This window comes from Heptranchias perlo, chromosome 6, assembly GCF_035084215.1.
Source record: "Heptranchias perlo isolate sHepPer1 chromosome 6, sHepPer1.hap1, whole genome shotgun sequence".
Classification (NCBI taxonomy): Eukaryota; Metazoa; Chordata; class Chondrichthyes; order Hexanchiformes; family Hexanchidae; genus Heptranchias; species Heptranchias perlo.
This window is the reverse complement of record NC_090330.1, coordinates 77,889,062-77,913,745: the sequence shown is the minus strand read 5'-3', so window position 1 is coordinate 77,913,745 and position 24,684 is coordinate 77,889,062. Positions and strand designations below refer to the sequence as shown.

At 45.1% G+C, this 24,684-nt stretch overlaps 1 protein-coding gene across 2 annotated transcripts in view; it reads right to left on the bottom strand.

Moving 5' to 3' along the window:
* LOC137322562 (opioid-binding protein/cell adhesion molecule-like) overlaps positions 1-20,401 on the bottom strand; it is a 129,090-nt gene extending 108,689 nt beyond the window's left edge. For both annotated transcript variants that reach the window (XM_067985479.1, XM_067985480.1), the window contains exons 1-2: positions 20,302-20,401; positions 764-1,105 (exon numbers count right to left, since the gene is read on the bottom strand). In XM_067985479.1, the coding sequence (XP_067841580.1) occupies positions 764-1,105; positions 20,302-20,371 (412 nt within the window). In that variant the 5' untranslated portion in view covers positions 20,372-20,401. The remainder of the gene's footprint in view (positions 1-763; positions 1,106-20,301) is intronic.
* Positions 20,402-24,684: the final 4,283 nt, after the last annotated feature.

The window sequence follows — 24,684 nt, the reverse complement described above, 5'->3', positions numbered from 1 at the left end:
CTTACATGTCAGAAACTGTACAGTGCTATGGTCAGACTGCACCTTGAATACTGTGTTCAGTTATGATGACCAAAATATAAGGGTAGTATTCCGGACATGGATGTAGTGCTGAGAATAACTACAAAGCTGATCCCTGTCAACAAAGGTTTGGTTTACTGGGAAAGACTGCAGAAACTGAGGTTCTTTAGTGGTGATTGAGTGGGGACCTTATGATGTTAATTGGCATAAATGAAAGGTTAATCCAGAGAACTACATCAAGTTATGGTGGGATACTAGAGCAATGGAGAAAAGGTTAAAACTGGGAAAAGGAGGGTTTAGTGAGGATGAAAGGAAGAACTTAATGCCAAGAATGATTTACACTTGGAATGGTCTTCCATGTAGCAGAGTGGAGACAAAAATCTGAAACTCATTCAAAAGTCAGATAGACGGTGTGGTGGGAAAATCTGTCTTGTGATCTTGTAAAATAGGTTATTATCATAACTAATGACACAGAGCTAAACATTTATTAGGTCTCGTAGGTAGAATTTATTGAAAGTTTTGGGGTTGATACTCAGATTCCTTCTGGAATGTACCTCAGGCTTATAGTGTCACAGTTTATTATAATTTTGATATTTCTCTATTACCATTGCAGCTAATCACATTTAAAATTACAAACTTAACATCTACAAATTAGATAAAACAGCACTGAAATTGATTTGTAAAATGTTTTCATGTTTTTCTTTTGACAAAGAGAGATGAGAAGATAAAAACAAGAAGTTCCTACCTGGTTTGGTAATAACAAGGTGCCATTTGGTGACTTGTTCTATATTAAGTCCAGACAGTGTGCAGCTGTAATTGCCAGAATCAGAAATCTGTAGGTTTCGTATTTGCAGACTATAGCGTTCTTGGGAAGTTAGTAATAGCGCCAGTCTCTGGCTGTGATTGTATGTATGTGTCTGATTCAAAGTAATTAAGTAACTATAAATTGTTTCAGATTTACTGCCATTTTCTTTAGTCCAGGTAACTTGAGTCAACTTTTCCAGCGAGGAGTTTTTACATTGAAGTGTTTTTGTTTCTCCGACCGAAGCTGTAACACATTCTCGATCATCAGCTTCTGTAAAGGAAACTGTTCAACCAAAAATTATTTCAAAAAATAGATTAACATTTCATTACAGAGAAGATATACAAATGTAAATGATGTTGTACATTTAAAAATACAATCACATTTCATAATTTGATTCATATTTTAATCTTGTACAACACGTTTGGCCAGATTTCTTCTCCCCCTCCCCCTCCAAAACACTGTTGAGATAATAGTTCTGGGGGGGATGTTAACTCAGGCCCTAGAATGTATGATGCTGCCTTTTGACCCCCTGTGTCCACTGAGATGCCTGCCAGTTAGCAGGTAGGTGTCCTGTGGCAATAGAAAGAAGAAAGACTTGTATTTATATAGTGCTTTTCATGAGCTCAGGACATCCCAAAGCACTTTACAGCCAATGAAGTAATTTTGAAGTGTAGTCACTGCTGTAATGTAGGAAACATGGCAGCCAATTTGCACACAGCAAGGTCTCATAAACAGTAATGTGATAATGACCAGATAATAATTTTTTCGTGATGTTGGCTGATAAATATTTTGGCCAGGACACAGAGAGAACTACCCTACTCTTTGAGTAGTGCCATGGGATTTTTATGTCTACCTGAGAGGGCAGACAAGACCTTGGTTTAACCTCTCATCCAAAAGACAGGACCTCTGACAATACAGCACTACCTCAGTCCTGCATTAGAGTGTCAGCCTAGATTTTGTGCTCAAGTCTCTGGAGTGGGACTTGAATCCACAACCTTCTGACTCAGAGGCAAAAGTGTTACTAACTGAGCTACAGCTGACACCTTATGATAAATCAATGCCTTGATGTAGGCAACAGTTATAAAATCTGGTGAGCACCAGAACTAAACTTTATGACTGGAACGACCCATTTTGAAAATTCAAATGAAAAGAAAAATTGCAAATGCTGGAATCTGAAACAACAAAAGGAGAAAATGCTGGAAATATGCAACTGTTTAAAAAAAATAGCAGGTTAACGTTTCAGGTGAGGCCTTTCTTGAGAATTTCCATGGTCAGGAGGAGACCCCTTTTACAGGACTGAGCAACACATAAGGAGCAGTAAGGGCAACAGACGGAGATCAAAAGGGTCACTAAGCATTTTCCCTGCTGGTGTGGAGCTTCTCTTGCTAGGAGCACACATCACTGAGGTCCGTGGGCCCTGCAGGATTTTTCGTTCATATGTTGTTCTGGCCTCAATGAAACCACCTACATGTTGTTTTAATGACAACCATTTGGCTCCTATGATTAACTGCAAAAAAGGGAAAGGGTGAAAGAGTGGTGCCTGTGTACTAAAAAGATAAATAATCAAAGAGCTGCAGAAAAACAAAGCATGGTACTTGTGTGGAAATACCAATTTAATCATGGAAAGTGAAAGTGCCTTCTCTCCTGACACTGGCCCTTGTAGACAAAAATATTAAGACTTAAACTGCTCTCTGATGGAGGTTCCAGTCTTCAAAATCATATTAATGCCAGGTCCAAATATTAACAAAGTAATTTTTGACTATTAGGAGAAATATGTTGCTCCAACACATTTATTTTTTCAGTTTTGCACTACCTGGTTTGGAATCGGTAGCTGTTTTCCTGGTGTGGACAATCTCACACCTAAGAACACTAATAACTCAAAGGCACAGTTGTCATTTTCCACAGTTCACTCCCAGTTTGCTCCCTCGATTTCTCGAGTCAGATGGCCTGCGTTATGACCATGTACATGGATGGAATGATGATCCTCGTTCTGGATAATCGTAAGAAAACAAATCCAACCACAGGACTATAGATTAATCCAGTTATCCAAAAACAGCTTGAACTGACGTTCACTGTCCCAGATCTATCTGCTGCATTTCCAGAGCTTGTGTTGTGTACCAAGGGCCTACATGAGTGAAGAAGCTCAACCAGGTAACATACTGCAGCTCCCAGAATGCACCAGTGTCACATTGTGCATGTCGCACAGGTGCACTACAACGCCCAGAATGCAGTGTAAGGCTACTATCTTCAATTCAACCTAATAATGGACAGAGTGGCTAAGCCATACACCAGGAGGTGTATTGGCCCTGGAGGCTCTTTCACACTATCAATGCCTCAGCAAGATGCACACTTTAAGAATTTAGATTACTTGGGAATATAGAAGTATGCCCTTGCATTCAGGGGATTTCTTATAGTAATTCAATCATGTCTTTATCTCCTACATATCTTGAGACAAGCAAAGTACTTTCATGATCTTACTTTAAAGTTGCCATTTTCTTTCTGAAGTCCTTTTAAATTAGTGTTCCTCCAATGTGGTTTCCATTACTTATCTTAGCTACTCCACTATCTAAACCGGTTCTGCTTCATCTTCTTTGCCTATGGTGAATGAAACCTGGTACTGTCCTGTCAATGATCTGGGACTGATGTCCTTTAGAGAAGCAAACCTGCAGTCATTACCTGGTCTGGCCTATATGTGTCTCCAGTTCCAAACCAACGTGATTGATTCTTAGCTGCCCTCTGAAGTGGCCTCTGAAGCAAGCCATTCAGTTGTATCAAACTGCTTCAAAGAATGCAGCGGTTCAAGAAAAAGAAAAAGAAAGACTTGTATTTATATAGCACCTTTCACGACCCCAGGATGATCCAAAGCGCTTTACAGCTAATGAAGTACTTTTGAAGTGTAGTCACTATTGTATTGTGGGAAACGTGGTAGCCAATTTGCGCACAGCAAGGTCCAACAAATAGCAATGCGATAATGAGCAGATAATCTCTTTTTTGTGAATGTTAGTTGAAGGATAAATATTGGCCAGGACTCAGAGAGAACACCCCTGTTCTTCTTCAAATAGTGTCATGGGATCTTTTACAGCCACGTGAGAGGGCAAATGGCCCACCAGCACCTTCTCAGGCCTGGCCAGCGATGCCCACATCCTGAGAATGAATGAAAAAGGATATGTAGCCAGTCAAGTTTACTTACAATATTAAAAAAATTGTTCTGATGCCAGACATCAATTTGCGCAGGAAAAAAGCACTGGCTGTGAAAGGAGTGGTGCTTGTCCTTATGAAATGGTAGGCTGACACCTCCTGTGCCTCCATTGCTCGTGCTAAGTATTACATTTAAAGAGTTAGCCCATATCATTGCACGTGATATAACATGTATTCCAATAATATATTGCAAGTATTTTAAAGCACATGTAATTTTTGTTGGAGCATAATCATTTATATTTACATTTTTACTGTTCAAAGGTCTTGCAAAATCTTGTGATATCATTTTTTTAATTGATGCATAGTCTGACTTGAATTGAAGAATAAATGTCTATAGATAATTTTTCCACATGCACCTCTTTGAGGTCAACACAACAGGATGCCATAATGTTCTCAAAAGAGGAGGAAGTGTCAGCTCACCACAAAGAAGCTGTTATAGCTAAAAAAGGAATAGGTATTAAGAGTATCAGCAAAGCCCATGTGAGAAACAGACCCTAGGTACAAATCAGATGGCAGAAGAAATTTATAATATGGATGCATCCTTCACAGGGCCAAATCTGGTTAGAGAAACACATCAGTCAAGGGTCGGCTGTTCTTAACCTCCATCTACCCATCAACATCTCAAAGTTGGCATTGGAGGAACTTAACCCTATGTCAAGGCTTGTAGAAGCCTTTCAGACACGGGTATATTGTAAAATATCACAGGAGCGGGGTTCTGGAGCAACAAAAGCAACGTCACTATTGTAACTTTCCGTTTATAAGGTTCGCATTGGTGCCAGCAGCCTTCCAGCACCTACCCAAATATTAATTCTTTACCTTTGTGACGAGGCAGTGAAAGTCAGCAACTATCACAGCCTAGCTCAGTTTGGTCTTCAGCTAATCCATAATTGCTCCTCCACTTATTTAGGGCGACCCTCCAACTATTATCAGTTGGGGCCCTCCTCCCATTATATTCAATTGGTGTTGAAACAGCTTTACATCCTGAAAATTATTGCCTTCAGACACTAACAGGAGTGTGAATGGCAAGACTGGCACAAAAATTCTGTCAAGACAGATAAAAAGTTTTTAAAAACCTAAAGGAACAATCAACTACCAGCCTCATTGTTCCCTTTCTGGGCCTCCGAGATTGAGTGTCATGTCAGGACCATGTCAGGATCATAAAATCACATCATTCACTGGGTCCTCACGACATGAATTACCAGTTTTAAATGGCTGCAGCAAGGTTAATTCGCATTAACGGCATAAATTCAGTAATTTCATGACACACAACTAATAATGGCGAGTGCCATTAATTCGCCATTATTTTTCCAGCAATTTCTGGGTGATTCAATTGGAGGCCTCCTGGCACTATATTCAATTAGAGTGTCCCCTCACCACCCACTCCCCCCACTATGTTCACTATGGAATATAATGAGCCTTCCTCTCATTATATTCCATATTACTGTACTCTTTTGCACTGAAAATACGGTCTACATCCTGCATTTTTGGTTGAAAATCTTTAACCTAGTGTCACAGTGAAGCAAAAACTGCTTCATTATGATGGTTAGTGTGTAAATGCACCATTAAAAAATAGCCCCCTTACTTTTAATTTTCCAACAAACTTTAAGTGATTGATTTTGTGACAGAAAAAACAAGAAACCTCAAAGCATTCAGAGTGACTGCAACAAGATGTATGTGCAGACTCTTCTAATCGTAAGGGTGACCCAATTTTCCAATCTAAATATTTTCCATGTAAAACAGGATGTAAGGACAATTTTTCTATCTAGCAACAGGCCACACTAAGACAGAGTGCTTTTTCATTTAAGTGCGTACAGACGCATACACACATATACACTATATACAGTAATGTAATTAAAAAAGAAAGACTTGTATTTATATAGTGCCTTTCATGACCTCAGGACACCCCAAAGCGTTTTACAGCCAATTAAGTACTTTTGAAGCGTAGTTATTGTTTTAATGTAGGAAAAGCTGCAGCCAATTAGCACACGGCAAGGTCCCACAAACAGCAAAGTGATAACGACCAGATAATCTGTTCTTTTAGTGATGTTGATTGAGGGATAAATATTGGCCAGGACACTGGGGAGAACTCCACTGCTCCTCTTCGAAATAATGCTGTGGGATCTTTTATGTCCACTTGAGGGGGAGACGGGGCCTCGGTTTAACAGCTCATCCAAAAGATGGCACCTCCAACTGTGCAGCACTGCTTCAGTACTGCACTGGAGTGTCAGCCTAGGTTTTGTGCTCAAGTCTCTGGAGGGGAACTTGAACCCACAACCTTCTGACTCAGAGGCGAGAGTGATACCAACTGAGCCATGATTGAAAAATAACTATGAAAGTTAATGTCCTTCAGGGAAGGGTGCTTTCCACCCCTAACTGGTCTAGGCTACATGTGACTCCAGTCTCACACTACTTTGGTTGACCTCTGAAATGGCCTTGCAAACTACTTAATTATAAACAATTACAACAAAGTTTAAATAAAGAAAAAAATTGAACTGACCTATTAGCATTATATCAGGACAAGATTTAGTCAGTGTCAGTGCAGTGAACCCTGCAAAGACCTCCCCACTAACATTTGGGAACTGCTGCCCAAGTTCGGAGAGATGTCCCATAAACTAGTCAAGCAATCTTACATTGTCATAGTCACAGAATCATATCTTTCAGGCAACATCCTAGACTCTTCTATTACCATCCTTGGGTGCAGAACATTTTGAGGGTGGAAGGGGAACAGCCAGAAGTCGTGGTCCATGTGGAAATCAATGACATTGGAAGGAAAAGGGTTGAAGTCCTGCTGTCAGAGTTTCAGGAGCTCGGGAGGAAGCTAAAAAAACACAACCTCATAGGTAGTTAACTCTGGATTACTCCCAGTGCCACGTGCTAGTAGTGAACTGTTTTTCGGACTAGAGGGAGGTATTCTGTGGTGTTCCCCAGGGGTTGGTTTTTTGATATATATTAATAACTTGGTCTTTGGGTATACAGGCTGTAATTTCAAAACTTGGAAGTGTAGTAAACAACGAGGAGGATCGTAATAGACTTCAAGAGGACATAGACAGGCTGGTGGAATGGGCAGAAACATGGCAGATGAAATTTAACGTAGAGAAGTGCGAAGTGATACATTTCGGCAGGAAGAATGAGGAGAGGCAATATAAAGTAAATGGTACAATTCTAAGGGTGGGGAGGGGGGGGGGTGGTTGCAGGAACGTAGAGACCTGGGAGTATATGTGCACAAATCTTTGAATGTGGCAGGACAGGTTGAGAAAGTGGTTAAAAAAGCATGTGAGATCCTGGGCTTTATAAATAGAGGCATAGAGTACAAAAACAAGGATGTTATGGTGACCCTTTATAAAACATTGTTTCGGCCACAACTGGATTATTAGGTACGATTTAAAAGGAAAGTGTGGGTGCGAAGTATCGTCCCGTCGGTAATTAAAGCCTGCGGGATGATATTTAAAGCAGTACTTGAAGTACTTGAAATGTCATAAATCCAATTAAGAATGAAGACAAGCGATATTAACGCTGCCTCAATGTGTTTCCCGTGCTGTGTGACACACACCATGGGAAAGTAGATTTCAATCGGCAGCCATTTGGATATTTAAATCCCTGTTTGACAGATGGGAATAAAAGGTCAGTTACTGCAGAAGGGCACTCAGTTCTCTCAGAGAAACTTTTGGCTGGAAGATCTTTGTGTTATACTGAAAATTATTGGTTCACACTCAGAATTGTTCAGTTTACACATATTTATCAACTTTTCAGACCCCCACAAACTGACAGTATCAGGATGGAGGGTGCGATGGCTGCATTCACCACCGAGGACGAGGAACATCACCGTCCTCACTAGGCACGGCGTGCACTTCTGCCACTTGTAGCTCCACAACACAGTGCTGCACCACAGGCACCTGCACAAGAGCAGAGAGAGGAACAACAGAGGGGCCGATGCGCAGGAGGCACTACCCTCGTCGGAGGGTCTACAGACCGAGGATGAGCTTCCCAGACCTCTTTGAGGAGCAGTGTCTACGGAGGCTGAGAGTGAGTCGCCAGGTGGTCGCAGACATCTGCAGTCTCCTTCATGCCGAGCTGCTCCTGGCTGGGCCAAGCAGCATCTCATTACCCATTGCAGTTAAAGTGACCACTGCCCTCAATCTCTTCGCCTCCGGATCATTCCAGGGTGCCACCGGTAACATCGCCGGGGTCTCTCTGTCATCTGCCCACAAGTGCATAAGACAGGTCAGGTCACCAACGGTTTGTTTCAAAAGGCGTCGCAATACGTCAATTTACCCATGGATGACCTCAGCCAGACGGAGAGGGCAATGGGTTTTCACTCTGTGGCTGGCTTCCCATGTGTACAGGGCACAATCGATTGCAACCGTATTGCAATTCGAGCACCTCCGCACAAGCCAGGACTGTTCATCAACAGAAAGGGGTATCACTCCATCAATACTCAGCTCGTTTGTGACCACCGCAAAAGATTTCTTCATGTGTATGTGAGATTCCCTGGCAGCTGCCATGATTCGTTCATTCTGAGGGAATCCAACATCCTGGCCCTCTTCCACGCACCAACTAGCCTTATGGGCTGGCTCCTCAGCGGCAAGGGATACTCCCTGCACACTTGGCTCATGACACCTCTGAGGATCGCCACCAGCGAGGAACAGCATCGATACAAGGTCAGCCACATTGCCACCAGGTCTATAATTGAACATGTGATTGGACTACTGAAGATGCAATTTCGGTGCCTTGATCGTTCTGGGGGAGCACTTCAATATGCACCAGCGAGAGTGGGTCGCATTATAGTAGTGGAACAACATGACGTAACAGAGAGGAGTACCAGTTGATGAGGCCCCATGCCGTCATCCAACATCCACATCTGCCATGAACATTGAGGAAGAGCAGCAGCAAGAGGAGGCGGTGGAGGAGGAACCCATCAGCACAGCAGCGGCTCACCTGGCTGCTCATGAGGCCAGGGAGTCACTAATACGTGAATGCTTCTGATAAGGAGATCACAAAGTAAGAATAGTCCTGTTGGCCAGGGGCTGCAGAAAACTACTGAGTTTAATTCGAATTGCTAACAAAGACACTAACTTTTGAACTGAGGTGACCTGGAGTTCAGTCACTGGTCTGAACTGGCCAGAACCGGTTTGAATTCGTTCCGCTTCTTAGAGGGACAAAGGAGCTTTGATGAGACACCAGGCCTTATTTAGAAAAGGAGTAATGAGGTGATGCTACCTAACCCCTTGGAACAGAGCCAATCAGGGGATGACACCGACCACTCCAGCAACTTTAAGCCAACCGGAGAAGACAGTATCATTCGAAAAGACAGGCTTGGAGTTAAAACTGAAGAATTGCAGGCTTGGTGCCAGTGGTTTTGTGAGGGAGACTCCGGAGACGAACCATCGCGGAAGTAGGGACCCTACGTCAGGGATGTAGAGATATTCTGGGTAATATAATATCCTTTCTATTCTGTGACCACTCAGGGAGGGTTAGTCAGAGAAACCTAGTGGGTGTGCGTTTAAATCTTAATACTCAGGGAGTGTTAGTCAGGGAAACCTTGTGGGTGTGTGTTTAAATCCTAGTTTGAGTATAAAACTGTATAACCTGCTGTAAACTCCATGCCTATATCTAACCAGACATATAAGCAGTATGTACATGATCTAATAACGTTAATAAAGCGAATTGAGAATTAAGAGAGAATTGACTCTGCCCTGTGTTCGAAGCCAAAACCGTTACCGGTGACTTCCGATCAATATCTTTGGCGTCCCTGGGTGGGCTCGAGGATAAATCTCTCCGTTGTGTCAGCGGGAGCCTCGAGGCGAACCGAATTTGGCAAAGTATACAGAGAACAGGAGTTTGGGTTAATTCATAGTTAATAACACAAGATGACGAATAAAGGGAAATCTCCAAGCCTTGGACTTGGACTGCTTTGATTGGATAGGACTCCTTCAAAAATACGTAATAGGGAAGTGGCCGCAATACGGGGAGTATGCGGGTCACATTGGAGACAAGGGAACGCCTGTTGGAGAGATCCTTTGGAGAATTGCGCAAACAAAGATGTCAGATAGGAAATTTTAAAAGATACAGAAGTCCGTAGCGATCGGATGTTTACTTGAGTAATGGATAGAATGCCGACAGCAGGCTAGGAGAGAGAGAGAAGCGAATCAGAAAATCCGGAACGGATTAGGGGACGAGAATAAAAAACTCCATGAGGAGATAGCCCGCCTTAGTGAGCAGGTAACTGATCTACAGGGACAGAGAAGTGCAGATTTGATGCACATGAACCAATATCAGTTACAGTGCGAAAAATTGACTAATGAAAAGAGTAAGAGAGAGGGAGAAGCCCAAGCAGCTAAAGCTGAGGTGGAGAGATGGAAACAACAATGTAGTGATTTAAAAACTGCTATGAATGTGATTCACAGATCAGCTCAGGAGAAGAGGAGTAGTACCGGTGATCACACAAAGTGTCAGAAACTGATAGGGAGGCTGCAAGATCAGCTAGCCACACAGAGGGGCATATTGTGTGCTTTCGCACCCGGAAGAGGTAAAGAAAGTGGTCTAGGGGATGTAGATTGGGATGATTTAGCAGACGAGGCGGATAGATACAGCAGCGGTGATGGGGAACCTCCACCAGGGGACCCACCACCAGCATATGCTCCAGAGCCGAAATAACCGTCTGCCCCAATGGCCCCCCTTGTAACCACTAGAGCACAGGTGGGGGAAGATGGTCAGGATATGACATATTCCACCCCACTTGGGGTACAGGAACTGAGGGTTATTGCGAAAGATATTGGGACTTGTGCACCTGGGGATGATCCTAGTGAGTTGTTCCTAGCGGTCAGGCACAGAGAGCGATACACGGCTTAGACGATGCTGAGGAAAGAAAATTAATCCTAATGTGCCTACACCCACATATACACTCCGCCCTACCGGAGGAACAAAAACTTGGTAGAGGCACAAATGAGGCCTTAAAGGGCCAGGTATTATCTGTCATGGGCGATAACAGAGGGGATCCAGTGGAGGCGCTGATGAAATGCTATCAAAGGAAAGGTGAACACCCCACTGTATTTTCGGCCCGCATTTGGGCGGTGTTTCAGGGGGTCTACGGTACAGACTTAGATAGGGATAATTTACAGCGGGAGGTTAGGAACCGATGGCTGAGAACACTAGTGTCGCATGGCACTGAGGAGTCAAGGAAGGCACTAGATCAGTTTGACCCCGCTGATGACACACATACGGAACCCTGGATAATTAGGAAGATGGTTAGAGTATGGGAAAGGGAAATACCAAAACGATCCAAGGCATCCGGGAACAGAGCAATGCCTGTTAAAGATCAGACGATAACCTGGAGAAATGAAGGGAGGGGACCTACTCAGAGGGAACCCCCTCCAGCTTATCAGACAGCGGGAAGAGGTAGAGGCAGAGGAAGAGGAAAATTCTCGGGAACAGGGAGAACTCAAGGCGAGGTGTCCAAATGCTATAACTGTGGCCAAGAGGGACACTTCGCAAGGGACTGCCTGAACCTGAGACGAGAGAATGCAGGTCGGGGAAGAAACCAGAGCCTACCCGTGGAAGGGCCGAATAGACCAAGTCCTCAGTGTGATACGATAGAAATATCACCGAGTTCCAGCTTGTACCCTGAACTGCAATGACGGTCTCAGGCCTCTCGGTTATGGGTGTGTGATGCGCGGTGGGATGACACGGGGAGACCCCCAGTGAATGGTAGGGTCGGAGGCCGCCCTCTTACATTCCTCTGGGACACAGGGGGATCCCGAACCACCGTTAACACCACTCAGATCAATGACACAGATTGGAAAATTCAAAACAAAATTATTCTCAGTGGATTCACAGGACATTCACAAGTGGGATATGTGAGTGTACCGTTGGAAGTCGGTGTGGGAGACATAGTGATAGAGCATTCAGTGGTCCTTATTAAATTACCCAGAGAACAAGAACATATATTAGGGAGTGACTATATGGCCAAAGCGGGATTCTGCTTCGACCCTGTTAATTGTATGATTTGGCAAATGCCTTTGGGCATGGGCAGTATAAATCACACACTCGTCCCGGTGGGGGAATATCACGATAGGATATGCACGATCGGGGAAATGTGGATAGAACCAGGAGAAATGAGTAACGATCGTGAAGTACAACAAATTATTGCACAAAACTCAATAGTATTTGCCCGACATAAACATGATTGTGGGAAAATGACCGGGAGTGTGTGTATACAAGGTCCAGACCCCAAACCACAGAAGCAGTATGGTTTCCCAAAGCAAGCAGAAGAAGAGATAGAGAAGGTGATACAGAGTCTGCTGCAGCAAGGGATATTAAGACCAATAGCTTCTACTAATAACGCACCTATTTGGCCAGTAAGGAAACCCGACGGTAGCTGGCGACTAACGATAGACTGCAGAGAATTAAATAAAGTCACCCCGCTAACAGCCCCTACAGTAGCAACTAGCCCAGAGACAGTAGTTCGACCAAATGAGGATGCGCAGTGCTTTACGGTTTTGGACATAAGTAACAGTTTTTGGTCTATTCCACTGGAGAAAGAATGTCAATATAAATTCGCATTTACTTTCCAAGGACAGCAATATACATGGACCGCCCTGCCGCAGGGGTTTCACAATTCCCCGTCCATATTTCACCAACGGCTGAGGGAAGGGTTAAAAGGATTCTCGAGGCCTGAATGTCTAGTGCAGTATGTAGACGACTTACTCCTACAAACTGAAACCAAGAAGGAACATTATCAACTGCGAAGTGAATTACTGCAGTTGTTACATGACTTGGGATTAAAGATTAACCCTAAAAAAGCGCAGACCATGAAACAAAAAGTTACTTACTTGGGAATGATTCTGACGCCGGGACAAAGGGACATTGACAAGCGAAGGGTAGAGACAGTTGGCAGACTCCCTGTTCCGCAGGATGTGAAAGGGTTAAGGTCCTTCTTGGGGTTGGTGGGATATTGCAGGGACCATATTGATGGATTCGCCACAAAGGCGGCCCCACTGATGGAATTATTAAAAAAGAATGTGGCCTGGGAGTGGAAAACAGAACACAGCCAGGCCATGATTGATCTAAAGCAAGCACTAGCTGCCGCGCCTGCTCTAAAAACCCCAAATCCAACTGAGCCGTTTGCATTGGAGGTGGCTACCACAGACACCACCCTCTCGGCAGTTCTATTACAGGAGACACACGGGAGATTACGACCAGTAGCGTACGTCTCACGTATGCTCTCATCAGTAGAGCAGGGATATACGGTATGTGAAAGACACTTGCTAGCTGTCTTTTGGGCAGTGCAGCATTTTACCTCTATAGTGGGACTAAACCCACTTACAATATTAACAGAACACACCCCAGTACAGCTACTGTTAGATGGAATGATTAAGGATGGTTCAGTTAGCCAAGATAGAATCGCTAGATGGACATTGTTGCTGCAAGGGAGAAATATAACCGTAAAGGGGGTAAAAACCACCACTATGTTAGCAGACAACTTAGTTTATCAGGGAGAAAAACATGAGTGTCAATTGATGATAGCAAATGACCCCAAGGGCCCATTTGTATCAAAACAAAAAGGAGGGGGTAAGACGGGGCCTGAAAGCAGAAAGACAAAGGAAACAGGAAAGGAAGAACCCTCTTTTAAAATTTTTGTGGATGGCTCTTCATCAGTACAGGATGGGGAAAGGAGAACTGGCTGTGGGATATACATAGAGTTGAGCCCTGGACAGAGAGTAATGATTAGAATACACCAGCCCACCTCATTCTTGAGTCCAAAGTTTGCCGGTCCCGATAAGATAGTAGACAAAGCTAGCCCATCTGTATACAAGATATTAACGGCACCAGATAAGAGTGGCTGGTACCACATTAATCAGCTAAAGTTGGAAGGAGAGAAACAAGATAATCACCATTGGCATGTGCTGCTCGATGCTAACGATGTTCTGAATTCTGAAGGTCAGGGAGATCAAGAACAGGACCAGTTACAGGTCCAAGAGGAGGTGATTGAACACAAATTTGATACTGTCCGTTCACATGAAGAGGCGAATCCAGGAAAAAAACAAAAGGAAAATAAAACAAAAAGGGGGAGTAAGTGGGTTCGAAGAAATGGACGGTTAGAATCTGAAACAAATTGAGAACAGGATATGGACGGTCTGGCTCCGTATATGGAGAGACTGGACTTATGATAGTACTTAAAAGAAACTGTAAATAAGAACAGAAATTACACTTGTTTATTACAGGTCCAGCCTAGAATGAAGGGGATGATGCATTTTGTTGCTATCGGGTTGACCATCATCAGAACTGTGGTTGAACCTGCCTCGGAGCCGTCACGACGAATGAACGAGCCTGAAGCAGTGTCGACGACGGAGGGATATCCCGAGACCAGGAACAACTTTGCTCTGCAGAATAAGACAGTCCGAACCAACAAAGGGGAAAGAGAGGATTTAAATTTGTATTATACGGGAGTGGATGGGTTAGCGTGTGTAGGAAAGACTTTGGGTATACCGGAGGGAGAGGCAGTACAGTTTTCATGTAACACAGTTCTAGAGGTGACATTGTCCGTAATCCCAGAGGGAAAAATCATTAATCAATTTGTGGGTCCATTTATGGAGCGACCATCGGGGAGCGACGGTCGAAGTAAAATTATGGTCCACTGGGACCTCACCTATGTAAATATTGACTGGAGTAGTGACTCATAAAGGGACATATTACGTTGGGGCGGTGTTTCATATTCCCCGACACGGAAGCAATTTGACCTACCCTTTAAAAAGAGTTCATAACGTGGGCAAGTATCATGAGGGTACTTGGATATCTTTGAGCAATCCACCATCTCATGCTATTGTAATGGACGGTGCTGAGAAAGGGGTAAATTTGTCAAAGTGTCACCAAGGAGGGAATCACTGGGCCTGTCCAGAAGAGATAATGAGACAGAAACTTACTAATTGCGGGTTCAGTACTTATGAAAATTGTTCATTGTCCATTTTGCCGGTTAACAACCAGTCCTTTTTACAATACGCCCTTGTGGGACAAACGTATTACATAGCCACAGCAGCTATGAACTATAATAAAGGATGGAAACAGTGCCCTCTGGAAGGACACAATGTGGCCATTAACAATGTGACCTCAGACCTGGTTGTCGGTGGACATGTTCTGCCTAAGCCAATAATGAGGATGGTAATAAACAAAAACCTCACAGTCCAACGTACCGATATAGACCAAGATCTGCGGAAATATGTTCCTACCGAACTACCACCCATTCCGCACCTGACTGCAGATTGGATGCAAATAGCGGAGGAAGCCAATGAGATAATTCATCAATGGACTAAACACACTAAAATAATTAAAACTCATGCTGATAAAGCAGGTGAACTGTTAAGGGACCCCGGGTTCTGGAATAAGTTTTGGAATTGGGGATCTAATGTTCAAATACATCCATGGGTCAGGATTTTATCACATGATGCTGTAGTTGTGATTTTATGTGCATTAATACTTGTATATTCAATGTATATCAGCTCAGCAGGTGGAAAAATGAAATTTTGCAACAATTGAGTGTTCGTGAGTGTTAGTGCTATAATGAAACAGAAGAAGCGATTATCAATATAAGGACACTGTGTGAAGTATATTTTATACGCTTCTTTTTTATATTGTTTCTATAACCATTTATATTTTTTCTATAATCATATGATATCGCGGATGTAACATGCCCATTGGGGGACAATGACAGCCTCAGGAGTGGTACACAGAAAGGGAGAATAATGATCCTAAGATAAGCATCTCTGGATCAAAAGGGGGGAGATGTTGGCCAGGGGCTGCAGAAAACTATTGAGTTTAATTCGAATTGCTAACAAAGACACTAACTTTTGAACTGAGGTGACCTGGAGTTCAGTCACTGGTCTGAACTGGCCAGAACCGGTTTGAATTTGTTCCGCTTCTTAAAGGGACAAAGGAGCTTTGATGAGACACCAGGCCTTATTTAGAAAAGGAGTAATGAGGTGATGCTACCTAGCCCCTTGGAACAGAGCCAATCAGGGGATGACACTGACCACTCCAGCAACTTTAAGCCAACCGGAGAAAGACAGCATCATTCGAAAAGACAGGCTTGAAGTTAAAACTGAAGAATTGCAGGCTTGGTGCCAGTGGTTTTGTGAGGGAGACTCCGGAGACTAACCATCGTGGAAGTAGGGACCCTACGTCAGGGACGTAGAGACTACGTCAGGGACGTGGAGACGACGTCGAGAGAGAGAGAACGAATCGCCTGGCCAGCGTTATCTCTCCTTTCCGGGTAATATAATATCCTTTCTATTCTGTGACCACTCAGGGAGTGTTAGTCAGGGAAACCTAGTGGGTGTGCGTTTAAATCCTAGTTTGAGTATAAAACTGTATAACCTGCTGTAAACTGCATGCCTATATCTAACCAGACGTATAAGCGGTATGTACACGATCTAATAACGTTAATAAAGCGAATTGAGAATTAAGAGAGAATTGACTCTTCCCTGTGTACTAAGCCAAAACCGTTACCGGTGACTTCCGGTCAACAGTCCAGTCCTCACACCTCCCAAACCTCCACTGAACAATCCAGCAACTATACATACACCCACTGTAAAGTGACCCACTGGGTGGCATCAAGTCTCGCACATCAAAGGGCGCTATCACAAAAGGCAGTCAAGAATGGCAAGACATGGCAGTAGTCCTCAGTTTTGGGGCCCTACCAAAGACTGCTCCATCTGCACCTGTGCAGGGGCAGACTCTGCCACCTGGAGAGGAGGCAGCATGGCAGATACTGGTTGAGAGGTGGGCATCGGGTGAGACGTAGGAACGCTTTGAGTGGCATCCCCACTTCCAAGTCCCCTTTCGCCATCATCCCTCTCCTGGGCCAGGCCCACATCACTCATATCACCCTGCTGGAGAACAGTTTGGAGGACATGTGTGATACCTTGTAAGCCCAGTTGTAAAGATTCTGTCTGCCTGTTTAAAGTGGCAGAATGTTGTTCACCCTGAGTCCGAACGGCCATTGTCAGGGCCTGAATGGACTCATTTGTGAGCTGTGCTTGAAGCTCAATGGAGGCTAGCCTTCTCTCCATCCCAGACATTCCCGCACTTACCAGCGACACAATCTCAGACATTTCTGCAGTTACCTGTGACACTACGTCAGAGATTCCCTCCTGTACCTGTGCCACCATTCCATTAATGCAGGAGTTGGACTCCTCCATCCTCTGCGCTATTGTGGAGAGTGCGTGTGGCACCTGTTTCAGTTCCTCGCAAATGTGCCGCTGTCCCTCGATCATTTTCCTTTTAAAGGTTGGCCCCCAGGGTTCAGTATCTGTGTCCAGCTGAGCAGAGCCTGGAGAGGAGTGCACCCACTGACGCGGACTCTCCGCAGCTGCCCCTGCCACCAGTGTCTGCTCGTGCTCACTTGTGTGTGGTGACTCACCAGGTGCCAACCCAACTGACTGACTGTTAGGACCCACCGAGGTGTGAGTATCTGCACTGGTGGATGGCTCACAAAGATGTGACGGTGCGCCCTCAGAGGCCGGGAGCTCCTCTGAGGAATCGCCCTCTCCCATCACTGCGGTCGTTGAACGGCCTGTAAGAGAACAGAAGGCAATATTAAGCATCATCACAGATGTGTCATGTTGCGATGAGCGTACTGAGGTGTTCAACATGCCAATCATTGTTAACATCAATTCATGTTGTGTGTAATGAATGTTAAAGTTGTGTCACCAGACGTTTGTGGGGTGCCAGTCTCGGCGTCCCCGGACAGGCACTCGAGGGTGCAGCTGATCTCCAGGGCCTCCTCCTCTACCTCTGTGAGGACCACTATTTGTTGTGGCTGCCCTCCAGTCTTCACCCTCTCGCATGCATTTTGCGCTCTCTTCTAGAAGGGGAGAAAGTACAGACATGTGAGTGAGTGATGGTGAAGTGGTCAGCCAATGAATGCATTTCTTTGGTTGAAGCTGACCGTGAAAGAGGTGCATTGGAGCGTGAGTATAAGACAAAGACATCACATTGGATCAGGATTGGGGTGAGTGGGAGTGGTGGGGTCACAAATGGGGAGGTGAGGAAGTGCTCAGGAAGTGAAGGTAAGTTGAGGATGAGCCTTAAGTGGGAGTGAGGAGTAATATGGTGGAATAATCTTGGCAGTGCAGAATGATGTGAGGTTTGGGGGGGGAATTGGGGTCATGGGTGTGATGTGCGACACAGAATGCAGGAGAATGAGTAAGTGTATTCACTTTGGCTAACCTGGATAAGTCATGGAAACACTTCCTGCACTGGACCCAAGTACGGGATATGTTGCTCCTGTTTGTGATCTCCTCTGCCACCTCGAGCCAGGCCTTCTTGGTGGCAGAGGCAGGGCGCTTCCTCCTGTCGGCCGGGTAAAATAGTTCCCTCCTGCTCCTCACCCCAGCCAGCAGCATGTCAAGTGATGCGTCGCTGAATCTTGGAGCAGCCTTGCCACTCTGCTGCTCCATTGTGTCTCCTTACTCCTTGTTTCAGCAAAATCCATTGAAGCAGTGGTCCTTTAAATCTAGATGCTCCAGCTAACAGCAGATTATGCGGGTACGCAGTCCGCCCGCTGCGCAGCTTTCAGACGCCAAACCAGGAAACAAGGTTGCGATCGCGCGGGGAACGGTAAGCTTTTATTATTCGGGTTACCCGTGTGCCCATTCAACCCCCCCCACCGCCACCATTTAAAATCGTGCCCATTGTGTCCAATTCTGGGCACTGCACTTTAGGAAGGATGTGAAGGCCTTAGAGAGGGTGCAGAAAAGATTTACTAGAATGATTCCAGGGATGAAGGACTTGGATGTGGATAGACTGGAGAAGCTGAGGTTGTTCTCCTTAGAGAGAAGGTTGAGAGGAGATTTGATAGAGGTATTCAAAATCATGAAGGGTCTAAATAAAGTAAATAAAGAGAAATTGTTCCCATTGCCGGAAGGGTCGATAACCAGAGGACACAGATTTAAGGTGATTGGCAAAAGAACCAAAGGCAATATGAGGAAAAATTTTTTTACACAGCCAGTAGTTATGGTCTGGAATGCGTTGCCTGAAAGGATGGTGGAAGCAGATTCAATTGTGGCTTTCAAAAAGGAATTGGATAAATACTTGAAGGGAAAAAAATTACAAGGCTTTAGGGAAGGAGCAGTGGAATGGGACTAATTGGATAGCTCTTTCAAAGAGCTGGCACAGGCACGATGGGCTGAATGGCCTCCTCCTGTGCTGTACCTACTATGATACTATGACCCCACACTTATAATTGTTCGCTTTCTGGGTAAGAGAGGTTGATTGGCAGTCATTGACAATTGTCATTAAAAGGGTGCTTACCCTGTTAATTACTAGACTTAACTTTCTGTAGCGAGATTAATGGGCAATTAATGTGCAAATGCAGCAACTTCATGAAAATCACGGGGAGGTTAAGCACAAGATGCCGGTTTCGCGATTCGCAATTCACGGGTTACCTGTTCCTCGCCACAAATTGCTGGCCGACTTGCGCATTAAAAACAGAATGCGTCGTTCAGACGCTGTCATTTTTTCAGCAAAATCTGGGCCATTATTTCTTTCTCCTATTCTGTAAAGCCACAAGCTGTTATGAACAGGCAGTTATCTGATCTGAGTGGGGCAGGTGCACATTCAGATGCCTGAAAATTCTTTCCAAGATCGTAGGTTCACGAATCAAGCATGTTCCTGAATTCCCAATAGGCCCTTTCAGCGCATGGGGCTGTGTTGCTGAAACTCTATCCCAGGGCACTTCTGGCAAATCTCATAGGCTGAAATTCCTCTCTTTATTTCATGCATTAACGTTTTGTCAAAATAACAAACAAAACTTGTTAACTAATTCATCAAAACTAATGTGGAGAAAGTAGGACAGTGAGCACATAGCTGATAGGCACCAGCATAAATTCATGTAATAATTTATAACTGCACATAGATGCTAAAAGGTTCTGAAAATGCAACAGCTTACAAAGTAATCCAGTAAAGAAATGCATCGCGTATGAATGCTCTGTTGGATTTGAAGCACATATCAGGAAACAACGCACCACAAGCCTATCATTTTTCACCCATTCATTTTAATAGATGGAAAATGATGGATGCAAAGGTCCCCAAAATAGAAATTTATGCTTGTTTTCCCTGTTATAAAACAATTAAATGGATTTAAATCATTGTGTCACTGTTAGTAAAATGACTTACAGTCTAGGAACTGGCTTACATCCAAAATGGTTTGTGTGAAACTTAATTCATTCACAATAACAGGACAGTTCCATTGTATGAATACAATAACAGATGGAGTTTAAGGAATTTACCTGAAGCAATGACCAGAATCAGAATTATTTCAGCGTGGAAGGATAATTTACAAGAATGACAAGACTTCATCTTGCAGTAGGAAAGAGCACATCAAGTGGTATATCATATCTTCTTACAATAATGATTCTAAACTTGCTAGTGCCTGTAATGTGTGGTTTCCCTTTCCTGTGTGTCACAGAATGTAGCCGCTGCCACTCCTCCCTCCTTTAATGAATTTGTATTGCTAAGAAAAGAACTCAAAGTAATTTTGGGGCTTTCGTGAGTAAGTGGACCATGTGGTGTAGCAAAGATGCAGGAGAGTCACAGATACGTTCCCTAGTCTGGGCTAGCATTTGGAGTGCTGCTGTTAGCCTCATTGTCCCTGAGTTACAGGAAGGGAGATGTCAGTTATGGTTCCTGCTCCTGATCACCATGCATGGTTTTTGCATGAGGACAGGGGCAGTTCCAACTATAGGAGTTGCCACTGGTAGAAAAACTTGCTGGAATTCTCTCCACCATACTCATACATGAAGAATAATCACATGGGAAGGATACCAGAGGGCCACTGCCGGCAGTAGAACTGTACCGCAGGACTAGTGGGGTAAGAGAAGAAAATCATAGAGAATGAAAGAACATGCAACGATAGGGGGGGTTTTCCTCATTGTTGCACCTGGGGAACACATAGTTTCCAGGTGCAATGGAGGAAAAATGGGGGGAGACTCATTACATTAAGTCTCTACTCCCACTGTGCTGCCCTGGGATTTCCTGGGGCTTCCCAAAGGAACATCTGAGGACCTGCACCCGGTGTAGATACAAGCCGAGCATTGGAATGCCAATGAGGCAGAGTGGTGCATTCCCAGCCTCCCACTTCACTTTCCTCCTTAGCCAACCATGGAGTGCCCCAGCAGAGGGGCGTCTGAAGAAACCTGGTGGTAGGGCTTGTACCAGAACCCCTGTGGACTCAAGGGTCTGCAGAGGTTCCAGGGGTAGCCCAAAGAGGGGCCATTCAAAAAGAATTTCAAGGTACTTTTTTTACCCATCACCCACAGGACAATCTCCGGGTCTTTAGGCCTCTGGCTGTTGCTTTCCTCTAGTGCCTGCAGCTACCCTCCAATGTCCTGTCCTGCTTTCTAGAGCAAGGCCTACGTGTAGCGTGACATGAACCCAAGATCCCGGTTGAGGCCGTCCTCATGGGTGCGGAACTTGGCTATCAATTTCTGCTCGACGATTTTGCGTTGTCGTGTGTCTCGAAGGCCGCCTTGGAGTACGCTTACCCGAAGGTCGGTGGATGAATGTCCCTGACTGCTGAAGTGTTCCCCGACTGGGAGGGAACCCTCCTGTCTGGCAATTGTTGCGTGCTGTCTGTTCATCCGTTGTCGCAGCGTCTGCATGGTCTCGCCAATGTACCATGCTCTGGGGCATTCTTTCCTGCAACGTATGAGGTAGACAACGTTGGCCGAGTCATAGGAGTATGAACCATGCACCTGGTGGGTGGTGTCCTCTCGTGTGATGGTGGTATCTGTGTCGATGATCTGGCATGTCTTGCAGAGGTTACCATGGCAGGGTTGTGTGGTGTCATGGACGCTGTTCTCCTGAAAGCTGGACAGAACAGAACGGACTATTGCAAAGAAGCATACCGACAACTGGACAACCAGGAACACTACAGACGGTTACCCGCAGATCCGACCAAAGAACACACCCACCAGCTCAACAAACTGATCAAGACCTTTGATCCAGACCTTCAAAGCATCCTACGCACTCTCATCCCACGTACTCCCCGCGTGGGAGACTTCGACTGCCTCTCAAAGATACACAAAGCCAACACACCCGGACGTCCTATCATATCAGGCAACGGAATCCTGTGTGAGAACCTCTCTGGATACATCGAGGGCATCCTGAAACCCATCATACAGGGAACCCCCAGCTTCTGTCGCGACACTACAGACTTCCTACAAAAACTCAGCACCCAAGGAACAATTGAACCAGGAACACTTCTCACCACGATGGACGTCTCGGCACTATACACCAGTATCCCCCACGATGACGGCATCGCTGCGACAGCATCAGTACTCAACACCAACAACAGCCAATCTCCAGACGCCATCCGACAACTCATCCGCTTCATCCTGGATCACAATGTCTTCACCTTCGATAACCAGTTCTTTACCCAAACACACGGAACAGCCATGGGGACCAAATTTGCACCCCAATACGCCAACATTTTCATGCACAAGTTCGAGCAGGACTTCTTCACTGCACAGGACCTCCAACCAACACTATACACCAGATACATCGACGACATTTTCTTTCTATGGACCCACGGCGAAGAATCACTGAAGAGACTACATGATAACATCAACAAGTTCCATCCCACCATCAAGCTCACCATGGACTACTCCTCAGAATCAGTTTCTTTCTTGGACACACGAATCTCCATCAAAGACGGGCACCTCAGCACCTCACTCCACCGCAAGCCCACGGACAACCTCACGATGCTCCACTTTTCCAGCTTCCACCCTAACCACGTCAAAGAGGCCATCCCCTATGGACAGGCCCTGCGAATACACAGGGTCTGCTCAGACGAGGAGGAACGCGATGGACACCTACAGACGCTGAAAGACGCCCTAGTAAGAACGGGATATGACGCTCGACTCATCGATCACAGTTCCGACGGGCCACAGCGAAAAATCGCATAGACCTCCTCAGAAGACTAACACGGGACGCAACCAACAGAGTACCCTTTGTCGTCCAGTACTTCCCCGGAGCAGAGAAACTACGCCATGTTCTCCGCAGCGTTCAACATGTCATCAATGACGACGAACACCTCGCTATGGCCATCCCCACACCTCCACTACTCGCCTTTAAACAGCCACCCAACCTCAAACAGACTATCGCTCGCAGCAAATTACCCAGCTTTCAGGAGAACAGCGTCCATGACACCACACAACCCTGCCACGGTAACCTCTGCAAGACATGCCAGATCATCGACACAGATACCACCATCACACGAGAGGACACCACCCACCAGTTGCATGGCTCATACTCCTGTGACTCGGCCAACGTTGTCTACCTCATACATTGCAGGAAAGGATGCCCCAGAGCATGGTACATTGGCGAGACCATGCAGACGCTGCGACAACGGATGAACGGACAGCGCGCAACAATCGCCAGACAGGAGAGTTCCCTCCCAGTCGGGGAACACTTCAGCAGTCAGGGACATTCAGCCACCGACCTTCGGGTAAGCGTACTCCAAGGCGGCCTTTGAGACACACGACAACGCAAAATCGTCGAGCAGAAATTGATAGCCAAGTTCCGCACCCATGAGGACGGCCTCAACCGGGATCTTGGGTTCATGTCACGCTACACGTAACCCAACCAGCGAACAAAAGCTATCTGTTTTTAATATAACGGGACATTTGCTGGCTTTCTCTGCCTTCCAGATGTTTCTGCCTCTCTCTCTCTCTGTTTTTTTTTTCTGTTTGTTTTTTTTTTGTTGACTGTATATTCGGGGGCTCTGTTGGGAACACCTCTCTGTCTGAACACTGTGATTGCCTTGGCAACGGGCAGTTGCAAAGACTATCTGTAATCACCATGTATTGTTCTGTGATTTATAAATGCTTAGGCTTCGAGGCGTTCCTGACATTTACCTGAGGAAGGAGGAAGCCTCCAAAAGCTTGTAAATTTCAAATAAAATCATTGGACTATAACTTGGTGCTGTAAAATTGTTTACAATTCCCAAGTATGGGCATCTCTGTTTGAGATTGTTGCACAAGGACTTAGCCAAACAGTCTCTGCCCTTTGGTTCTTGGGTGCAATCTGTAAGCAGATGCCAGTAGCACCATGTTATTGCTGAACTTATCTATGTGCTAAACCATTAGTTGCACTCTTTTAAAAATATTTTTTTATAACTGGATTCCTGCCTGCTCACACTTTTCTTTGTTGAAGATATTTAATAAAACAGATGTAAGGAGTCTTACATTTGTCCACCCCAGTCCATCACTGGCATCTCCACATCATTAATAAAACAGAACATTAATAGGTAATGAACATTTATTTGTCCAGTTGTCATGCAGTCCTCTTTCGTGCTGTCACAGAAGGACCCTCCAATGCAGTTTCTGAGGATGAAAATCATCTTGGGCGATATCGGAAAATGGGCAATAGCGCATCGGTCCCATAATGGAAAACAAAATTGGGCGGAGTGCAAATTATCTATTGCCTGTTTCTCGCGACAGCCTAAAATATTTATTTATTTATTTCCTTCCTTCCTTCCTTCCTTCCTTCCTTCCTTCCCTCCCTCAATCCCTTCCCTTCCTCGTTCTTTCCTTCCCTCCTTCCTTCTTCCCTTCCCTCCCACCCTCCCTCCCTCCCCTCTCTCCATCCCTTCCCTCCCGCTCTTCCCTCCA